Genomic DNA, 22,771 nt, shown 5'->3' with positions numbered 1-22,771 from the left:
AAACCTGGGATCAACGGTGATCACCAGGGTTCGGCCGAACCAGGGCTAAGCCCATCTGGCCTAGCCTTTGGCCCATGTCCTCCCCCGATCCTCCTATGTTTATTTCTCAGGATTTTTGTTTGATTCTCGGGTATTTTGACAAAGTTCACAACCCATCCTTGCATGGATACATATTTCTCCTCACTTTAGTCTAGATTTCCTCCCAACATCGGGTTTTATCCCTGCATACAAATATACACCAACACTTGTAGAAAACGTGAGATTAAGCACCTATTACTATGTTGGATGTTTTATTATCTGAAATTTATGCAGATGTTGGCGGTATAAAATCGACATTTAACAGCCGCCAACAAAACCCCCCACACTTAGCCCTTTGCTTGTCCCTGAGTAAAGGTTAGTGTAGAATGAATTCCTTCAAGATATGAACCAAGCATATAAACCATTCACAACCATATCCGTACTTATGAACTTTATCAGTGGCTATCTTACCATCTTGAGTAATTGATAGATGGAACAATCTCGATTCCAGTCCTTTTTGCTTCTCTGTCAGACTCCATGTAGCACCAGTTAATTTACCTATATATATATATATATATATATATATATATATATATATATATAGTATGCAATATTATATATTAGATAAGATCAGCTGAAACTCCGATACTATCCCTAATTATGATTAATTACAGGTTAGTTTTTAGGGTTCTAGACAAGACTAGGGTTGATGCATCTCAAAGTATGTAAAGAAACCTAAAGTCCAAACAATCAAGTAATTAACTAATTTTCAGGATGGTAGATTCCTTAGCTAACCTAATCTAGCGAGGTAATTTAGCCAATACCAGTATAAACCTAAAGCGAGTCTCAGCCGATACTAAATCGAGATACTAGACTAGATTAAGTAAGATATATGATAAACTATGCTACAAAAATGAGACTAATACATCTAAAGCGACGCAATAGCCCCGATAATGAAAACCATCAAGACAAGTTACCTCTTGTCGAGAGATCACAACCGATGCCCCGACTCAAAGCAAAAACTCATCTAAAAGTTAAAGAAAAAGGTGGCGATGCACCGAAAGTTGTATTGGTTGGATGTACGTCCTGTTTTACAATGATCTTGGATTTATATTTATACCTAGAGTACAAAACTTGTCTATTATGGACATGACTCAAACTTTCCAAAAGATAAAAACAACAAACAAGTTCACATGGAGGACTCATACCATATCTTTAATTTAAAACGACATTAAAATCCTAATTAATAAATACAATTGACTTAAATATGCCATATCTCTATATGGCAATGTCAGTTATCTCAATCGAGGCCCAAACCGAGCCCAAGTCAAGCTATATCGGCCACTTTCAATATCGACTGAATTGGTTCCCGACTGAATTGATACGCTGTCTGTTTTTGGTAAGATTTAATCTCCTTCAAATCCATTTCGATATATGTCTCCAAATCCGAGTATATCTTGCCAAATTTCGTTGTTAACACAGTGAAACCAGAGAGAGTGCGATGCAAGACATCAGTGTGAACTGACTCCCACGGAACCGCGATGCCGGTACTAGTCCTAGGAAACAATTCCTGGTACCCACAGTCAACCGAGATACATCATTGCAACTAAACATAGTATAGTTAGGTTATACATTTAGAAGTTACATGTTCAGAGCAACTCCTGAAGTGAAACCGTCAAGCAAAGAAGCAATAATGGAACCTAGCGCAACTAAACCCAATCCACAAGCAATGACTTGGGTTTAGTACAGAAATGCGGACCTTCAACTTCACTTCACTTTGCTCTCCCTGGGGAAATCAATAACAATTGAGTACATACGTACTTAGCAAGCCATGGGAAATGTGAGTATGCAAGCTTCAAAGAAGGGTTGGTTTGGTTTCGCAGACTTTTGAAAACATTTTTCAAAAGGACAATTGCTTATTTGACCCCGTTTTGAACCGTAACTACCAATTTGACCCTACTTTTTGAAGTTTGCTTATTTGACCCTCCATTTTAGAAACAAAGCTCCCGTCTGACCCCCTTTCGATGACTCCGTTAGGGTTGAATTTAAAAAGAAAAAAGAAAATGCTTCTAATATTCCTAATGTCCAAAATACCCTCCAAACCCTATCCTTTCACTCTTCTCTGGTTTAGGGCGCTCTCTCTCGTGCAAACTGCAAAGTGTGCGGCAGCGGCGAGCTGAGGGGGCACAGGGCGACGGCGACTGAGGGGGCGACGGCGGCGATTTGCTGGGGCGGCGGCGGCGATTTGAGGGGGCGGGGCGGCGACGATCTGAGGGGCGACGGTGGCGGCGTGAAGCAGAGCCCCGCCGAGGCCCCCTTGTGAAGGTGGAGGGCGGCGGCGATCTGAGGGGGCGGCACGCGCGCGGAGGAAGTGGTGGCGGTGGCTGCTGCAGGGTGGAGAAGGAGCGGCGGCGAGCAGAAGGAGCAGCGTCGAGTGGCGGCTGCACCGAGCGGAAGGAGTGGCGGCTGCTCGACGACGACGAGGAGGAGCAACGGCGGTGGGTCGGCGATGGCGGAGCGGCGGTGGTCTCGGGGACTGCGGGTTGACAACGACGCGCTATCCTGCGCCGGCTAGTTCTCCGGCACTGGATGCCGCTCGCCGCCGTCCTCCGCATCTCTCTCCCGCGTGCTGGCGAGCTCCGTCACCGCACATCCTTTGTGCGCCGGCCTCCTTCCTCCGTGCGCGTGATGCCACCGCCCACCCACCGCACGCCGGCGACCTCCGGCGCCGCAAAGGGCAGCGCTCCCTCCCTTCCCACGTGCCGGCCTCCGTCTTCCTCCGTGCGAGCGCCGCCGCCACAAAAATGACGCTGCCATGCCCAAGTGTCAAATAAGCAAGGGCATATTGGACATTTTTTGCTCCAGTTAACACTGTTACATGCCCTTAACAGAATAGGGTCAGATTGTATCTTCAATTTTGAAAAAGAGGGTCAAATGAGTAAAGTTGAAAAAAGAGGGTCAAATTGGCAATTTGCTCCTAAAACAGGGTCAGATGCGCAATTGCCCCTTTTTCAAAACACTAAGTGTGTAATTGTCCCATTTGGTCGAAAAGAAACTCTCCCCTTGATCCTGTCTACAAGTTGCTTTGCAACAACTCAAGTAGATGAGACAAATTTTAGTTGATTAATAACTATCCTCCCGCGCGACCTACCATGATACCGACACACAAACTTCTTCCAATAGGCAGTTTCCAACTATTTCTCGTTTATTAGTTTCTTTTCATTTTCCATATCCATCAACCATCAGCTCAACTCATGTCTCATATCTTTGGTTCCCACAGCTGTCCAAAATCTCTAGCCCACACCGTGTTCTGTTGGGAAGCCTCAACTATGATGTCATTCGACATCCCAGTTCACATAGGACTGTTTCAGACCATGTAATGGTCATCCAGTAGACATCATGACCGATTTTGGTAACGATTTCCAATCCCACAAAATGTTTGTCACAACACTTTGCAAGCAAACCTATGCTAGAGGAATCACCTTCCATTCGCCCATAACCATATGCATGGTTGTTCGAACAGTTTGGTAACCTTTGCAGAGGGTGTGCACTTTACTCACAAGATGTGATCTTACCTTATCACTGGCCAAGTAGGGGGTTCGCGACAAGGCCTTTCCAAAGCTAACCGAGGATACATCATGCCACACAAAAGGGTTCTCTCTGAATCGAGTATCAGACAAATCTCGACCATCTTCTATCTAGGAATCTAGGATGTCACCAATCAACCGTGCCCAACATGTTAAAATTTAGGGAAATTTTGCTACAGGACACTTGTTATGTGTGGTTTTAGCCCTAGAACACTGCCCAAACCCACTTTTGGGGGAAAACACTCCATAAACGTGGTAATTTGCCAGTGGACACCGCGCTGATTAAAATAATACTTTCCGGTTGGGAAGGAGAGAGAAATCGCGTGAAATGTCAAAAATGCCCTTGGGCCCACATGTCAGCTCTATCTCCTATCTCTGTCTCTTTTCTCTCTCAGAGCGTGCTCGGACGGGGTGGCATTGGTCGCGGCGGAGATGGCGAGGACGGCGGCCGGCGGAGTGGAGTGGGCGGCGGCGGCGGTGGACAAGCGTGCGGCCGGCGGAGCCACCCCTCACTGCCGGCACCGTGCCCGTGCCTGCTCCGCGAGGCGTGGGGCAGCCTTGACGCGCTCGTCGGCCGCCTCCACGCCGCCTTCGAGGAACACGGCGGCCACCCCGAGGCCAACCCGTTTCGCGCCCGCGCCGTCCGCCTCTACCTCCGCGAGGTCCGCGACAGCCAGGCCAAGGAGCCCACCCACCTCGTCTTCTTACTCTCAGGCCGCCGCCGTTGCCACCTCCCCGGCGAGCCCAGCCGCTAGCCCGACGCCGCCACCGCCGCTGTCGGAGAGATCAGTCGACGTGGGAGCTTGCATCGCCATCACCGTCGCCATGGGGTGCGCGCCACTCTCGCCAGCCGCCCGCCGCCGCGGTTCCTATCGCGCGCTCGCTCGCCGCCGCTAGCTGCCGCCTACCGTGCGCTCGCTCGCCGCCGCTGCCACTTCGCTCGGCCGACGCTCCCGCTCCGCCGGCCGCACGCTCATCCACCGCCGCCGCCGCCCCGCTCCACTCCGCCGGCCGCCGTCCTTGCCATCTCCGCTGCGCTCGACGCCACCCCGTGAGAGCGCGACGGCATCTCCGCCGCAACCGACGCCACCCCGTGCGAGCGCTCTCTGAGAGAGAAAAGAGAGAGAGATGAGGAGAGAAATAGGATATAGAGATGACATGTGGGCCCAAGGGCATTTTTGACATTTCACGCGATTTCTCTCTCCTCCCCAACCGGAAAGTATTATTTTAATCGGCGCGGTGTCCATTGGTAAATTACCACGTATATGGAGTGTTTTCCCCTAAAAGTGAGTTTGGGCAGTGTCCTAGTGCTAAAACCACACATAACAAGTGTCCTGTAGCAAAATTTCCCTAAAATTTAATGTGTGCCTAGTGCATCATATCAACTCACATCTTCTCATCCCAACATTTATCAACTATTGGCACACAAGGTAGAGCATCACCACCATGGCGTCCACTTTGCATCGTGGATTTTTGAAAACAAATTGTGATTTGCAAACACGCTGACACCACCAATCGAGTTTTCAAAGGTTTATAAACCCATTTTCCTATATCAACAAGCAAGTGTGAAGTGTGTGGTATTGTCGACACCTATGCTCGGGGCATGGTTGCCGAGGTACCATTAGGGGGAGCGACAAAGGATAACCCTAATCAACATCCTATAGGTATAGTGCAACTATTAGGTAGGTTTGTTAGTTTGTTTCGTGAACTAGGGCCAGTCATATTTATCATGCACACTAGGAATGCATTTTTTTATTTTTTTTTAAAAATTATAGGCTAGGAGCAATATGATCAAATAATGACTTGCCTCTGTCTTCATTTTCAAAATCTTCGAACTTGCTTGTCTAGACTAATTTTCGTCGACGTGGACTACACAGGAAACAAATAAAACCAAGCAAAACTAAACATAAAATACCATTATTAATAACTAATCATGCCATTATCAATATCTCATTTTTAAAAAAATTAGAGACTTGAACGAGGTTGATCGGAGTTACCAATAGGGAGATATGAAGTTTGAAAGATTACAAGGTTTTTCTAGAATTAGAAACAAAATTAAAGGTTTTCTGTGAAAGAAAAAGAAAAGGATAGGTGGGGTTGGTTGGATTGGGTAGAGGGAGGATGTAAAGTAGACTTTGTTTGAGTGGGAGGAGATTGTTGGGCCGGGGGAGAGAGAGGAAGAGGGGCAAGGACCTTTTAGGCTTAGCAGGCCACACAAGCCAGCTAAAGCCATGGCGTTGCCTATAAGCGAGGACACGCGGGGGCGCGGTGTGGTTTGCTGCCTATGGGCCATGACCTAGCCACGTAAGCGCCACCACATGGGCTGTAGACCGGGCCAGCGTTGACCCTTACCAGCATCAACAGTTGGTGGAAGTTGGTGGCGCATCAACGAATAGCGTCTTGCCAGACTAGGATTAGCCAAGAACTATTCGACGACATGTAATCAACGGCTAGCCATTGACTTCCTCCCGCCTGTTTCTCAATGTGGCGGGTGGCTAGGGCTTGTGATTCAATGTCCTACCCTCTTGTGGGGCTTTGTATATATACTACTAGACAACTTTCTCTTCGAATAGAACTCAGATACTCTAAGTAGGGCACAAATAGATATAAACTTGCCTTTCACGAATCGGAGTCCAACAACGTACTACTCTACTATGTTCTTAATTATCCATTGTATTTTCATAATTGCGTATACGTTTCCGCACAATATTAGGTATGTGGTATTTCAGGGCGTTATGATTCCAATTATAGATGTGATACCTTATCTAATACTTACTCACAGGTTTAACTGTGGCATATAGGACCATGACGCTCATCAATAATGCCAATGTTTTCTAGATTGATAAAAGTGCCAATGTGCACCATATAATCTATTTTATATCTATTATATTATGAAAACAACCTTGAAAAAAGGCACCACGTTCGCTGTGGAGGTTAGAAATTTTCACATTAATCGGAGAAAAAGAAAAGAAGAGTTCAAGTTGAACACAATTTAGAAATATCTGAAATTCGGAATTAAAAATAACTAATATTGGAAGAAGAGTCCATATAGAACCGAATACGACATTAATTAAAATTCGGAATTAAAAATAAAATAAATTCTGAAATTAGAAAAAAAGAGTCTAACTAGGAATACAATTTAGAATTATCTGAAATCGGAATTAAAAATAACTAATATCTAAATAAGGGTCCATATAGAACAAATATGATATTAATTAAAACCCGAAATTAAAAATAAAATAAATTCTGAAATTAGAAAAGAGAAGGATAGTTCAAATAGGAATACAATATAGAAATAACTGAAATTTGAAATTAAAAATAAGCAATATTAGAAGAAGAGTCCATGTAAGAACCCGATACAAGATTAATTAAAATTCTAAATAAAAATAAAGTTAATTACAAAATTTTTAGAATAATAAAAAATAGAGTTCAACTAGGAATACGATTTTGAAACAACTAAAATTGAGAATAAAAAATAAGGAATATTGAAATAATAGTCCATATAGAACACAATACGAGATTAATTAAAATTTAAATTAAAAAATAAAATAAATTCAGAAATTAGAAAAAAAATAAAAGTTTAACAAGGAATACAATTTATAAGTAACTGAAATTCGTAATAAAAAATAAAGACTATTGAAAAAGAGACCATATAGAACACATGACAAGATTAATTAAAATTCGAAATAAAAAATAAAATAAATTCCAAAAATAGAAAAATAACTATAAGAGTCCAAGTAGGAATACAATTTTTTAAAAATATCATGGTGAAAGATGTGGAATTTTTTTTTTAAAAAAGTCCATCTCGAACACAACAATGACAAATGAGGGGAGAAGCAATAGGGCTGTAAAGGAGTAGAGTGGTGGCGGTTGATGGGACATCTAAAGTTATAAGAAAAACCCCAAATAGAATCTCAACGACGATTAAGAGGAGGGATAATTGGTAGGCCATTAACAGCACAGTCACAGTGGTTGACGGGTCTTATAGAAAGTAAAAAATAAACCTTAATGATAATCATAAATCTCAATGACAATAGATAGGGGAGGTTGTGGGCCGGCCGTAGAGGAGTACAGTGGTAAAGTCGCTGACAGTTTGACGGGACTTTTAGAAAATAAAAAATGAACCCAAATGATAGTTATAGTTATGTTCGATTTTTAAAACCCCGGTGACAATAAAGAGAGGACGCAACGGGCGGGCCGTAGAGGAGTACTGTTATGGTGTTTGACGGAATTTTTAATAATTATAAAAATGACAACCAATGAGACAATGAACTCTAAAAACTACAAGGTCCAATTTTTAAAGGTTTCAAGGAGGATGAATAAAAACAGTGGTAGATCGACAAATAAATAAAGGGGTGACAATGGAACAAGCGGTAGCGATTGGCGTGAGTTATAAAAATATAAAATTAGAAACAATTGGATGATAAAGTTCAGTCTTTCAAAGTACTAAGATAACGAGTTATCTATTTAACAAAATTTAAGTAAAATCATATATAGAAAGTAGATAATTTTGTATGGGTTGCTAGCCGCGCAATTGCGCGGGCCACCCAACTAGCTATATTATTAAGCTAGCATGAAAAGTAAGCATCACATTCTCTCTAGAGGCTAGAAGTTCACACATTAATTGGATATAAAAAGAGAAACGAGAGTTTAAGTAGTAAGACAATTTACTAACAAAAATTAGTTCATATAGAACACAATACGAGGTTAATTACAATTAAAATTTTATGCTAGAATAATTTAATAATTCTGCATCGTAACATAATTTTGCTTCGATGCTAGCCATACATTTGCACGGACCACCTTGCTATGCTAGTTGAATGAAGCCTGTAGCAAAACTCTAGTAATTATGTATGTGCGCCATTTGGGAAACAAAAAGAGGTTAAGTGTTGTCAACGTCTCAACGACAAAGAAGAGATCATGCGCCTAGCTACAGGACATGCATGGACAGACACACCGTCCAGAGGTTAGCGATGGCGCGAGGAAATGCAAACGCTAAAATTGGCGCGCCTTAACATAGCAGTTGGCGGCACCATATATTCTCCTACTCCTCCCAGATCATCCCACCAGTGGCTAAGAGAGGAAGAAGGAGAGAAACATCTAGAGTGAATAAGAAAGATGGGGTTCGTCCGTGCCCTGTTCCTGCTGGCGATGGTGTGCGTGGCGGCGCACGCGAAGGACTACCCCAAGGAGGAGGGCGCGAAGGCGGAGGGGCCGGCCGCCGCCTCGGGGGGCGGCGGCGGTAGCACCCACGACGTGGTGAAGCTGGGCGGCAAGGGCGACGGCAAGACGGACAGCACCAAGGCGGTCAACGAGGCGTGGACGGCGGCGTGCGCTGGCACCGGCAAGCAGACGATCGTCGTCCCCAAGGGCGACTTCTTGACGGGTCCCCTCAACTTCACCGGGCCATGCAAGGGCGACATCGTCATCCAGCTCGACGGAAACCTGCTCGGCTCCACCGACCTCGCCTTATTCAAGTCGAACTGGATCGAGATCATGCGCCTCGAAAGCCTCGAAATCAGCGGCAAGGGCAAGCTCGACGGCCAGGGCGCCGCCGTCTGGAGCAAGAACTCCTGCGCCAAGAAATACGACTGCAAGATCCTCCCCAACGTATGCATGCATGCTTTCCTGTGATCGATCCATCGAGACATACACATTAATTATTTATTTGATCGACCATTTGGTATGATCCATGGATATAAATATATGTGCAGACTTTGGTGCTGGACTTCGTGAACAACGGTCTCATCAGCGGCATCTCTCTGGTGAACCCCAAGTTCTTCCACATGAACGTGTTCAAGAGTAAGAACATCACCATCAAGGACGTGACCATCACCGCGCCGGGGGACAGCCCGAACACGGACGGCATCCACATGGGCGACTCCTCCAAGATCAGCATCATTGACACGGTCATCGGCACCGGCGATGATTGCATCTCCATCGGCCCCGGCACCGAGGGCGTCAACATCTCCGGCGTCACCTGCGGTCCTGGCCACGGCATCAGCGTCGGTAGCCTGGGCAGGTACAAGGACGAGAAGGATGTGACGGATGTTACCGTCAAGAACTGCGTGCTCAAGAAGTCCACCAATGGCGTCCGGATCAAGTCCTATGAGGACGCCGCCTCGGTGCTCACCGCCTCCAAGTTTACCTACGAGAACATCAAGATGGAGGACGTTGCTAACCCCATCATCATCGACATGAAGTACTGCCCCAACAAGATCTGCACTGCCAACGGCAACTCCAAGGTCACCATCAAGGACATCACCTTCAAGAACATCACCGGCACCTCCTCCACGCCCGAGGCCGTTAGCCTCCTCTGCTCCGACAAGCTGCCGTGCACCGGCGTCACCTTGAATGACATCAAGGTCGAGTACTCTGGCACAAACAACAAGACCATGGCCGTCTGCAAGAATGCCAAGGGCACTGCCACCGGCTGCCTCAAGGAGCTTTCGTGCTTCTAAACGATCAACCCACGCTACATCCTGCCACCACCACCATTATTTTTTCATTTCTATTTCTATTTTCCAGGTCACTTATAGTTTTTCTCTGGCGATGCTCTGATTGGATTGTTCTGATGCAGTCGGACTATCCGACTGCTCTATAGTCAGATTGTCTGCAGTGGTACCGGACTATCCAGTTAGTTCTAAGCTGTTTGTAAGTTTAAGAAATTTTTGGAAATACCTATTCATCCCTCTAGGTGACATATACAATCCTCAAGACTCTTTCAATCACATTATCTCAAACTAGATGGAGCATACATCACATAATAGCAACTATTAGCAATGTATACCGGTGGTTGCGATGGTGGATTTGGTTGCTTCGCCGGTGCATTCAGTCATGCTCTTACGGGAGGAGACTCAGGAGAAATGGCCGAACGGGGCAGCGACACTTTGAGGTGGCTGAAGGGGGCGGCGGGGCAGGGAGGTTCATTTACAAGGCGAAGGAAGATGGAGCTAGGGCTAGGTACCAATCTCCGGTGCAGCTTGCTCTACCAAATCAACCTCCTAGCAACCAACTCATATCCATTCACCAGGTATTCCATTTCCTTTTAAATGTGGAGTAACTTACTCACAAACTTTTGTGGGCTATGCAAAAGAGAAATAGCTTGAGGGTGACGCCTAGTCAGTGAGGAGGAGAACCTTGAAGAGTAACAAGCTGACAGATGAAGGTCAAATGGCGATCCAGAAGTGCTCAAGATGCAATACCTAGCTCTGAGTAGCTCAAATCCCCAAATCCCACTCCAAACTCACAAGAGATGCTCAAGATAGAAGGTGGATTTCGTGTTAATCCTAATGGAGGCTAAGGAAGTAGGTCTGATAGGTCAAACAACAAGCCATCCAAAGAGGGGTGGTAACTATTAAATACTTGACCTACACTAAAATTAGTCGTTACTGACAATAAATTTGAATGTCAAAGGGTCTAATCAGGCATATTAGAACTTCTAATCCGTGGCATCCATTGAATCGTTCGATCAACCCTCTCTGTCTTGATGAGGAGCACCAATCCAGACTTTGTATGATGTCCATCGAGGAACTTCTGATCGCCCTTCCTCAACATATAGAGAGCTTTGATTGGAGGTCCTGATTGCAATTGATGGAACTTTGGATCTGGAAGCTATACTAAGCCTATTTTCCCATGCGGGCGTTGCGCAATGTCACCTTCTCTCTAAAGACTGAAGGAATATTGAGCGTATGGAGACACAAATGTTGATATTGACTTGAAACCCTCATAATATGCAGCTTTTCCTATGACTCAATTTGAAATAAAAAATAAATTTAAACTTCTTTAGTCATTTAGCCTTGTTTGCATTTGTAGGGGTCGTCATACATTCATGTTAGGCCCTTATTTGGTCGGGTTATGAATCATCCAAAATAGACTAACACACTAGGGGCCTAGATGCACTTTCAGAAGTAACTATAGTGTTAGAGGAGGGGGGGAGGGGGTGTTGGTATTTCTTAACAACATTGCTAGAAATATTCATTCCAGCAATGTCGTTAGAAATGGGCCTGATATATTTATGGTTACAGAATTAATCCGCAAGCGCACGGATATACCATTGTAGCATTTCACTCGGAAGTATTTCAAGGTATCGTATTTTTAATCCCAAGGGAAGACAATAAGAGTGAACTTTACTAATGCACTTTATACATATATTACTTATAATTGTCAGAGCCTAAGTAGGGGTTAAATATAATATAAGGTAGAGTGACATGAAGCAAAGCTATTCAATACTCATAACAAAATAATTCTAACTAAGTGGACGAAGAAATAGAAAGCACTCAATTCCTATACTTCTAGTATACACTCAAATCCTAACTTACATCTGCTAATGTATAATTGTGTGGCCAATAACCCTAACAGTGTCCTCCTGGTACTTCGAGAGACCACCACGGGTTGCCGAGTTTCTTACAACAACTTGTCATGGCCGTCCAACCGAGGCTAAATACGGAGGAGTACACTCCCCAGGAATTTATCTTAGGAATATATACTAACGTGGAGGAATACCCAAACTGAGCTGTCACCATCAACGGCCCACCTCTACTATCCCGCAACATATATGCCCAATTAATGATACTTAATAATCTAAGCATCATGCTTATATTGTTAAATACTACTCTATACCCGCATGACCGACATAGAGTAACTGATACAGACATTAAACCCGCACCATTACACCTCTCTGGTAGGCTACCCACACAATTATCATAATGCAGATATAAAATAAGACCAGTACTCAAACTAAATAAAGTACCGAAGATATATAAAGAAGAGTACTTCATTAATTCGGAAATTTGGAAAGTATTACATAAGAGATTACAAGAGCTGCTAGAGCCATACCGAAAACTTTTCCAAAGACTCCGAGGACTTCTGAACACTATTCTATTGTACTCCACTTAGCACTATACTACTAATACTAAAGTATGAAGAGGAATTTAGCATGCTTGAGTGTGTTGAGAGAGTGAATGAGCTCCTCCTTTTATAGGGCCCGTATGACGGTTTTAGCTATGCGCAATTTCGGTTTTGCCCTTGTAACCGTCATTGAGGAGTGATCCTGGACGTCCATGTGGAGGGCCAGCCGGAGCCGACGCCACTAGGTTTCAGCCGAACCAGGGGTTCAGTCGAACCTGGGCCAGCCCAGCAGACAACTAGTTTCGGCAGGTCGCTAACAAATGGGTCCCTTAGGCGGTTTTGGCAGTTAAAGTCGGTTTCTGACGGTTGCACCTGACTTGTGGGCCCATCTTATCCATTTGCTTGTTTAGGAGTGAGGTTTTCTCCACTTTCTCTTTATTTTATTTGATAAATTCTTGCAACATGTTATTCTCCAAGTACAAGTGGAAATATATTATTTAGAAATAAGCATGCATTGTAAGCATAGCTAGTTCTCCATTATTTTAGCTATATTGATGGTCGAAATTTTGTCGGTAACAACCGTCAACAAAGGGTAAATCTAACACACCCCGCCCTGGCACCACCATCAACGTGTTGATGCGAAACACAGCGGCCTAGGAGATTTGCTTCACTCCAGTGCAGGACCAAGGCTTGCCTCGAGTGTCAAGAGCGTGTCAGCTGGTTTGATCCTGGAACTAACAAGGAAAATAGAAAATATAGTTAGCTGCACGATAGCTGATCGGCTAATAAGCCGATGACGTATCGCTATGACCTAGCCGTTACAGTCAGACCAGATTGGTTGTGTGTTTATGATACAATAGATAAAGCAAAACCCTAAATATGTCCCATTGGCTGTAATATTACCCTTTTGGTTTTTGTCAATTTGATTTAGGTAATATTATAAAATAGCTGATTATCCAATATTTAGAGCAGAATAGATAGAATACGGGCTATTACTCTAGTACAAACTTATATAGGCAAATCGATCTAGATAAATATACCGAATAATGACCAATCTTAGATACAATGATCTAACCGTGATTGACTAAGACTTGATATATAAAGTGATCTACCTCTATAAATGGCAAATATATATATATAACAAACTAAAAGCATGCAACATTATATATTAGATAAGATCAGCTGAAACTCTGATACTATCCCTAATTATGATTAATTCCAAGTTAGTTTTTTAGGGTTCTAGACAAGACTAGGGTTGATGCAACTCGAAGTATGTAAAGAAACCTAAAGTCTAAACAATCAAGTAATTAACCAATTTTCAGGATGGTAGATACCTTAGCTAATGTAATCTAGCAAGGCAATTTAGCCAATACCAGTACAAACCTAAAGCGAGTCTCAGCCGATACTAAATCGAGATAATAGACTAGATTAAGTAAGATATATGATAAACGATAGCTATAAAAATGAGACCAATACATCTAAAGCGATGCAATAGCCCCGATAATGCAAACCATTGGGACAAGTTACCTCTTGTCGAGAGATCACAACCGATGCCCCGACTCGAAGCAAAAACTTGTCTAAAACTTAAAGAAAAAGGTGGCGATGCGCCGAAAGTTGTATTTATTGGAAGTTTGTCCTGTTTTATAATGATCTTGGGTTTATATTTATACCTAGAGTACAAAACTTGTCTATTATGGATATGACTCAAACTTTCCTAAAGATAAAAACAACAAACAAGTCCACATGGAGGACTCATACCATGTCTTTAATTTAAACCGACATTAAAATCCTAATTAATAAATACAATTGCCATAAATAAGCGAATGCAAAAGACTCGGAGACGAGGTTGGCCCCGACAGTTGGACTGTAGAGAATACCGACGCCGTTCCCTTCCAAATGCGCGTCAAAAAAGTTTAATTTTCAAGTAGCTTTTTTTTTCTTGAACTGAATTTGAAGCTAGCTAGGCCTTTTAGTTAAGTTTTTTTATACACTAGCTAGGTAGCTTGGCTAGATGTAATTAGATACATGTAGATGTAAGTATATAAATCTAGTTGGGTATATGCCTATCTATTTATAGATGTAGGTATATAAGCCTCGTGTGCTATGTATATTCTACCGATGTAGATTAAGTTGGTGCTGATATTTATGAAATAGTAGGATGGTAGGTATATACATAGTACCAAAATATTCTGTATTAATTTGCATGATTACAACGTGCAAATTTCATGTTAATACACTGAAAAGAACATCAGTTTAAAAAAACTTGTGTTAATACACTAGCTCTTAGCGCGTGCATCCAACTGGTGTTTCTTCTGCCCACGACCATCTTCTCCGCATGATCCCAGGGCAACATACGTATGTACAGTCTTTGGCTCACTAGGAAGACAAACCAAAAACTTATTAGTAGGATGCATTCCCATCTTAAGGTCTTGACAACGAAATGAAATTGTTACAGTACTCAATCTGCGAAAACGGTAGAACAGGGACTTGTCAAAATACAAGAATAAATTGAAATGAATTACACACGAACCACGCGTGGCGACCGTCGGTGATAGTAGCGATGAACCTCCTCACGGGCGACCTGCGGCGGCGACAACGAACCTTGCGAACGACCGGCGCGCGGCGCGTAACGGCGTGGTTACGAAGCTAACGGATGACTGACAACGGCAACGAAACCTTGCAGACAACCGGCAGTGATGAAAAGCTCGCCGACGTCCGGCCGGCAGGGTAATAGCGTGGACTGGACAGTGGAGTGTGTAAAAAATGAAATGTCGTACCATTTTATATGTACACAAAAAGTAGAAAATATTAATCGGTATTTATGGAAATAAATCAATTACAACCTAATTAGTGGAATTACTCAAAATTTGTGGATTTGATTCAGTGTCATCTCAGATATGGAAATAAATTCACACAATCATAGGGAAACGATGTGAGCATGTGCAAAAAAAAAAAGGAAAGTATGCATCATATATGGAAATAAATTATCATGCAATCGGAAGGAAATTATTACGTACATGTTTGCTTATATGGAAACGATGTGAGTACGTTTATATGGAAAGGCAATCACGTCCTGCAATACATGCACGCATGCAAATCATGCGGGTACTCTAAAAATGGAAAGATCTAATCGGGTTTACCCGTTAATATGTCTAATACTCCGGTTTGAGCAGCACAAATCTCAAAGCACATATACGGTGGATATTGTTGGAGCCCATACTCCATGTAGCACCAGTTAATTTACTCTAGCATGCAATATTATATATTAGATAAGATCAGCTGAAACTCTGATACTATCCCTAATTATGATTAATTACAGGTTAGTTTTTAGGGTTCTAGACAAGACTAGGGTTGATGCATCTCAAAGTATGTAAAGAAACCTAAAGTCTAAACAATCAAGTAATTAACTAATTTTCAGGATGGTAGATACCTTAGCTAATCTAATCTAGCGAGGTAATTTAGCCAATACCAGTATAAACCTAAAGCGAGTCTCAGCCGATACTAAATCGAGATACTAGACTAGATTAAGTAAGATATATGATAAACGATAGCTAGAAAAATGAGACCATTACATCTAAAGCGACGCAATAGCCCCATTAATGCAAACCATCGAGACAAGTTACCTCTTGTCGAGAGATCACAACCGATGCCCCGACTCGAAGCAAAAACTTGTCAAAAACTTAAAGAAAAAGGTGGCGATGCGCCGAAAGTTGTATTTATTGGAAGTTCGTCCTGTTTTATAATGATCTTGGGTTTATATTTATACCTAGAGTACAAAACTTGTCTATTATGGACATGACTCAAACTTTCCTAAAGATAAAAACAACAAACAAGACCACATGGAGGACTCATACCATGTCTTTAATTTAAACCAACATTAAAATCCTAATTAATAAATACAATTGCCATAAATAAGCTAATGCAAAAGACTCGGAGACGAGATTGGCCCCGATAGTTGGACTGTAGAGAATACTGACGTCGTTCCCTTCCAGATGGCATATCCGAATTACTTCGGATAAAAGCTCTGCCTCCCTTAGCCATTCGTCACTCATTATGGATGTTAACTCTGAACAGTTTCCCTTAGGAAGCCCAATTCCATAGGATCGGGAGGTGGCAAAGGAACAAGTGATTTCTTCTTGCTAAAATAGTTCAGGGTATTGCCATAGTCTTCGTTAAAATCGTCCCTGAACAGAATTGCGGCACGATCCGGAGTCTGAATTTCTTCATTCTCGACGGACGGCTGCTTAGCAACCTTCTCATCAATCGAGCTAGCAGAAGTGGATGGTTCAGTGAGCGGCTCGATCGTTAGAGGTTCCTCTATTTTGGACACGTATGCCTCCGGTTGGGGTTCATCAGATTGCGTCATGAAGGAAGTATTTTCTAGAATATGATCCAAAATTGTTCTTCCTTCCGACGGCGTTTTGTGCATCAACGATCCTCCGACGGTTATGTCCAGATAGAATGCAGACTCCTTATCCAAACCTATATGGAAATGTTGCAGTAGCACATATTCGGGTAAGGATAGGGTTGGTCCGGACTGCACTAAATTAGTGAATCTGGACAGGCTGCACCGATTGAAACTGAGAATTTCTACTCGAAGGGCAGTAATACGAGTAACTGGGAAGAAGGAAAGACAGAATCTGTCTCGCAACTTCTCCCAACTACAGCTTACACATCCAACAGTAGAGGTGTACCATTGCTTTGCTCTCTCTTGAAGGAGGTGGCTCATAGAATTCGCCCCGAGGAGCAGACAGCTCAAAAAGAAGTTTCAACAATTACTGTATAACAATTACCTAAACACTACGTCTAAGCAATTAATATCTACTTTAGTGTTTATAACTCACTAAAGCAATCACTATATTTTAGTTGATTATAGTGAACAATAATCCCGTATGCTATTTAGGAACTAACCAAGAGATAATTCTCACAAGATAAATCTAAATTACTTAGGAATAATATTATATTGAATTCAGAGTAATAAACAGAATAAAAGAAATAGGAGAAGATTACTGACAACTCCGGAATTCTTCCGACTTCTTCTACTCTACTCTCTTCCTATTCTAGTATACAATATAGTACAATAGAGCCTCTTATAATTCAGCTCAAGCTTGGAAGTGTGTAAGTGAAGTGAGGGAGTGATGTCTTTATATAGCGGTAGGTATGACGGTTGGCGAAGGGGAAATGTCCAAAGTGCCCTCCAACCGCCATCAGGGAGTGATCTGGAGCATCCATGCCAAAACCTGGGATCAACGGTGATCACCAGGGTTCGGCCGAACCAGGGCTAAGCCCATCTGGCCTAGCCTTTGGCCCATGTCCTCCCCCGATCCTCCTATGTTTATTTCTCAGGATTTTTGTTTGATTCTCGGGTATTTTGACAAAGTTCACAACCCATCCTTGCATGGATACATATTTCTCCTCACTTTAGTCTAGATTTCCTCCCAACATCGGGTTTTATCCCTGCATACAAATATACACCAACACTTGTAGAAAACGTGAGATTAAGCACCTATTACTATGTTGGATGTTTTATTATCTGAAATTTATGCAGATGTTGGCGGTATAAAATCGACATTTAACAGCCGCCAACAAAACCCCCCACACTTAGCCCTTTGCTTGTCCCTGAGTAAAGGTTAGTGTAGAATGAATTCCTTCAAGATATGAACCAAGCATATAAACCATTCACAACCATATCCGTACTTATGAACTTTATCAGTGGCTATCTTACCATCTTGAGTAATTGATAGATGGAACAATCTCGATTCCAGTCCTTTTTGCTTCTCTGTCAGACTCATGAGATTTTTATAAATTTTCGCAAACAAGCTCTTTTCCTCATATTGACTTTCTCTCAAGGATATATATTTTCTTTTTGGATCCTTACCAAGGCAAAGTGTTCCAGAATTTACCCCTATTCTAAGGCTGAAATGTGGAGCTTGGTAGGGATAAATGGTGACATACCTACATCATATATATTGCAAAGCCAAAAATATTGACTCAAGAAGATCATCAGTCATACTCCTAGATCAAGGGTCTTTATTTGTGGTAGAAAATGGGAAAGGAAAAAAAATATTTTGTGGAATGGTGGAATAAAGAAATGATTCTCCCCTTTTCCTATACTTTCTCCTCTATTTTGTTCTCTTGGCATGAATATGGAAGAGGCATGGCTATATTTTCTTTCCAACTTTGCTCAATGTTTTGGGCGCAAGCTTTATTTCCCTCTCTCTTTTTTTTATAGCCATGCCTTTCCTCCTTTTTTTTTATTTCTCTTTTTGCCAAGAATTTTTTTCTAGGAGAAGAAAGCATAGTCTAATGTAGGAGTTATTTGAATGGAACTTTTGTGGAAAGCCAACTTTCAGTGTAGAAGCTTAGCTTAATTATATATGTGGAAAAAAATTAAAATGGAAATGACCCCTTGATCATGTGAGTATGAAAGATATCTAACACGAGTCATATAAATTTGACAAAGCTCAATATAATGTTAAGCAGTTATATGCATAATAAGGTTTATCAAAGGTACACTTGCATATGGCCTTGGTGGGTATAAAATGAAATCAATTGGAGGATTGAGCTTTTAAAACAATTTTATTTTGAAAACAAATTCCCAAGAGTCATAACAAAAGTTGCGAAAATTCCTTTCATCTTGAATCATCTCACATGAAGCTGGGCGGCAAGGGCGACGGAAAGACGGACAGCACCAAGGCGGTCGACGAGGCGTGGAAGGCGGCGTGCGCTGGCACCGGCAAGCAGACGATCGTCTTCCCCAAGGGCGACTTCGTGACGGGTCCCTTCAACTTCACCGGGCCATGTAAGGGTGACATCGTCATCCAGCTCGACGGCAACCTGCTCGGCTCCACCGACCTCGCCTTGTTCAAGGTGAACTGGATGGAGATCAAGCGCGTCGATAACCTCGAATTCAGCGGCAAGGGCAAGATCGACGGCCAGGGCGCCGCCGTCTGGAGCAAGAACACCTGTGCCAAGAAATACATCTGCAAGATCCTCCCCAACGTATGCATGCATCTACACAACATGTATTGATGATAGAGACATGCATCGATCTCATTTGGTATGATCCATGGACATAAATATATATGCAGAGTTTGGTGCTCGACTTCGTGAACAACGGGCTCGTCAGCGGCATCTCTCTGGTGAACCCCAAGTTCTTCCACATGAACATGTTCAAGTGCAAGAACATAACCATCAAGGACTTGACCATCACCGCGCCGGAGGACAGCCCGAACACGGACGACATCCACATATGCGACTCCTCCAAGATCAGCATCATCGACACGGTCATCGGCACCGGCGATGACTGCATCTCCATCGGCCCCGGCACCGAGGGCATCAACATCTCCGGCGTCACCTGCGGCCCCGGCTACGGCATCAGCGTCGGCAGCCTGGGCAGATACAAGGACGAGAAGGACGTGACCGACGTCACCGTCAAAAACTGCGTGCTCAAGAAGTCTACCAATGGCGTCCGGATCAAGTCCTACGAGGACGCCGCCTCGGTGCTCACCACCTCCAAGTTTACCTACAAGAACATCAAGATGGAGGACGTTGCTAACCCCATCATCATCGACATGAAGTACTGCCCCAACAAGATCTGCACTGCCAACGGCAACTCCAAGGTCACCATCAAGGACATCACTTCAAGAATATCACCGGCACCTCCTCCACGCCCGAGGCCGTTAGCCTCTTCTGCTCAGACAAGCTGCCGTGCACCGGCGTCACTTTGAATGACATCAATGTCGAGTACGCTGGCAAAAACAACAAGACCATGGCCGTCTGCAAGAATGCCAAAGGCACTGCCACCGGCTGCCTCAAGGAGCCGTTTCTGAACGATCAACCACGCTACATCTGGCCACCACCACCGTTATTTTTTCCATTTCAATTTCTATTTTTCAAACAAAGACAAGAGAGGGAACATGTGTGCAGATTGGTCGCTGAGATCATCGCCGGTCGATCCACCACAAACACTAGAATTTCGCCCTCTTTGCCTCCATGATATGCGTCTAGCTGAAAATTTTGTTTACTAATTGTACGATGCAACTGTAGAATCATGTGATGAATAATCTTGGTGACGACCAAATTTGAAAGATAAGTGTTCATTGAAAATACGGCGAATAGTGTTTTCTGTCTGTGAATAGTGTGTTGGCACTGTTTATTCAAAATACGGTGAATAGTGTTTTCTATAGTTGAACAATGTATTGGCATTAGGAGCCGGGCGGTGCACACCAGTTTGACCGCACGTGTTCAGGCGGTCTGACCAGGTAGCCCGACGGTCAGAATGGCAGACTGGGAATCGGTTTCAGGTTGTTTTCGTTAAATTTCTAGATTGCTTTATATTTATGACTTCTAGATGGTTTCTATTCCTATGTGATACTATTGTGTGCTGAAGTGAGTCTAGTTGGTGCGAACTTTTATTCGGATATGGAGTTTTTCTTTGTTCATGTGCAGGTGTTGCTTGAGACTATGAGAATATAGCCTGTGATGGATCAGGACTAGGCTTGGGAGAAGTTGAAGTCCAGATGATCAAGAATATCACGCGGGATGCTCAGTCTAGAGAATATTACATAGTGGAGTTGAAGGTTTCCATATAGCGTACATGTGGTGTTGTGTGCATTTGGAAAGAGGAATCAAATTTGGATTGGTGTCTAAGTTTGTAAAGATTGCAGTGTTGAGTTGTATGGGGATGTTGATTTCATGGTTTGGTAGGATCAAGCTTGGGGGTTTGTTGACGGTCGTTATAGACCAATTTCGACCGTCAATATAATTAAAATAAAGGAGAACTAGTTATGCTTGCTATGCATATTTGTTTTAGAATAATCTATTTTCACTTGTACTTAGATTCTATCTGTCAGTAGATAAAAGAGATACAATATGGAGGAGGACCAATAGCAAAACACTCAAACAATCAATCAGATGCTAATCAGACTTGTGGACAAATGTGCCAGAAACTCAGAATTGACACGATCAAATAGGCCCATAATTCACTGTTTTGAGTCTAGAAGCAAAAGAGGAGGCGACCTGCCGAGAACTGGGTTAGGCCGGCACAGCCCAGGGTTCGAACCAGTCCCAGCATCGTTCGATCCAGGCCTTTGATCAGACGGTGGGAATTCACTCCCAACGGCGGTTGGAGGGTCTTTCCGACTTTCCAACCACCACAACCGTCATTCTTCAGTTATAAAAGGCCCTCACCTCCTCCACTCGTTCACACACTCAAGCAAGCTCAAGATATCTCTTCTACACTTTAGTTTAGTATTCTAGTGCTAAGTGGAGTAGAATAGAATAGCTCTCGTTGTCCTCGGAGTCTTCGGAGAAATTTCGGTATGGTTTTAGTAGTTTTCCTTCTTTCTTTTGTAAGGCTTTCGAAATTAATGAAATACTATTCATTATATACTTTTGATACTTTAGTATATCTGAGTATCGTCTTTACTTTATATCTGTATCGGTACAGTCGTATAGTTAGTCTACCAGAGAGGTGCAGTGGTGTGGGTTTAATGTCTGATTACTCGGTTACTCTATGTCATCTCGGGGGATGTAGAATAGTATTTAATAATGTAGACGTGGTGTCTAGATTATTAAGTATCATTATCTGGGCATATATGCTACGGGTCAGTCGAGGTGGGCCGCTGTCACACCCTGAAAATCACTAAATTATAAATCATTGTGAAAAAGGAATTTTTAGAAATTACTTAATGATTAAAGTAAGTGTGTGAATAAAATCTATAAGAAATTTGAACTTAAACTTGAGCTAGATAAAATTTCATTAAATATTTTGTGTGCCCAAGTATTTTCAGGATTTTTCTTGGATTTATTTGTGCATTGGAAGTATTTTTAATAAATAAAAGATCATTTCAGCAATTATTTAAATTAAAAAGTTAATTAAAATTCCTCTTCTTTGTCTGGGCCGAATTCAGCCCACTCCTCTCCTCTCTCTCTTCCTTAGCCCGCAGCAGCCCACTCTTCCTCTCTCTCTTAGCCGAAGTCCAGTTTTTATCCCTCTAGCAATCAGGCCTAGTAAAGAAAAGGAAGCCCGAAAAATAAGTCTGTTTTGTCTCCCTCTGCTACAGTGTCGCCCCTAACCTCCAGCCGATCGGTCTTCTCTCTGCCGTGCCCGTGTACAGCGCCACCTCCCCACCAAATTCGTCCCCTCCGTTGCTCCTCTTTCCAAATTGGTTGAAAAAACGGATTCCCCTCGATCTCCTCTATCTTATCCCCAAGAAACCCCCTTGAATCCCGTTGTATATTGCGTGAATTCGACGCGGTTTCGAGCTCCATTTTTCCGGCGAACCCTAACTAATCCGTTGCCGATTCTTCCC

At 43.0% G+C, this 22,771-nt stretch overlaps 1 protein-coding gene and 1 pseudogene across 1 annotated transcript; both read left to right on the top strand.

The window, feature by feature from the left end:
• The first annotated feature begins 8,595 nt into the window (after positions 1 to 8,595).
• On the top strand, positions 8,596 to 10,336 carry LOC4341242 (exopolygalacturonase). Its single transcript, XM_015786643.3, has 2 exons — positions 8,596 to 9,215; positions 9,320 to 10,336. Exons 1-2 carry the CDS (start codon positions 8,724 to 8,726, stop codon positions 10,064 to 10,066), a joined length of 1,239 nt encoding a protein of 412 aa, XP_015642129.1. The 5' UTR covers positions 8,596 to 8,723; the 3' UTR covers positions 10,067 to 10,336.
• Positions 10,337 to 15,108: 4,772 nt separating this feature from the next.
• Positions 15,109 to 20,925, top strand: LOC4341241 (exopolygalacturonase-like; annotated as a pseudogene).
• The last annotated feature ends 1,846 nt before the right edge of the window (positions 20,926 to 22,771 follow it).

Source organism: Oryza sativa, chromosome 6, assembly GCF_034140825.1.
Source record: "Oryza sativa Japonica Group chromosome 6, ASM3414082v1".
In the NCBI taxonomy this organism is placed as follows: domain Eukaryota; kingdom Viridiplantae; phylum Streptophyta; class Magnoliopsida; order Poales; family Poaceae; genus Oryza; species Oryza sativa.
Note: the sequence above shows the minus strand (reverse complement) of the source record. Positions and strands in the feature narration are given on the sequence as shown.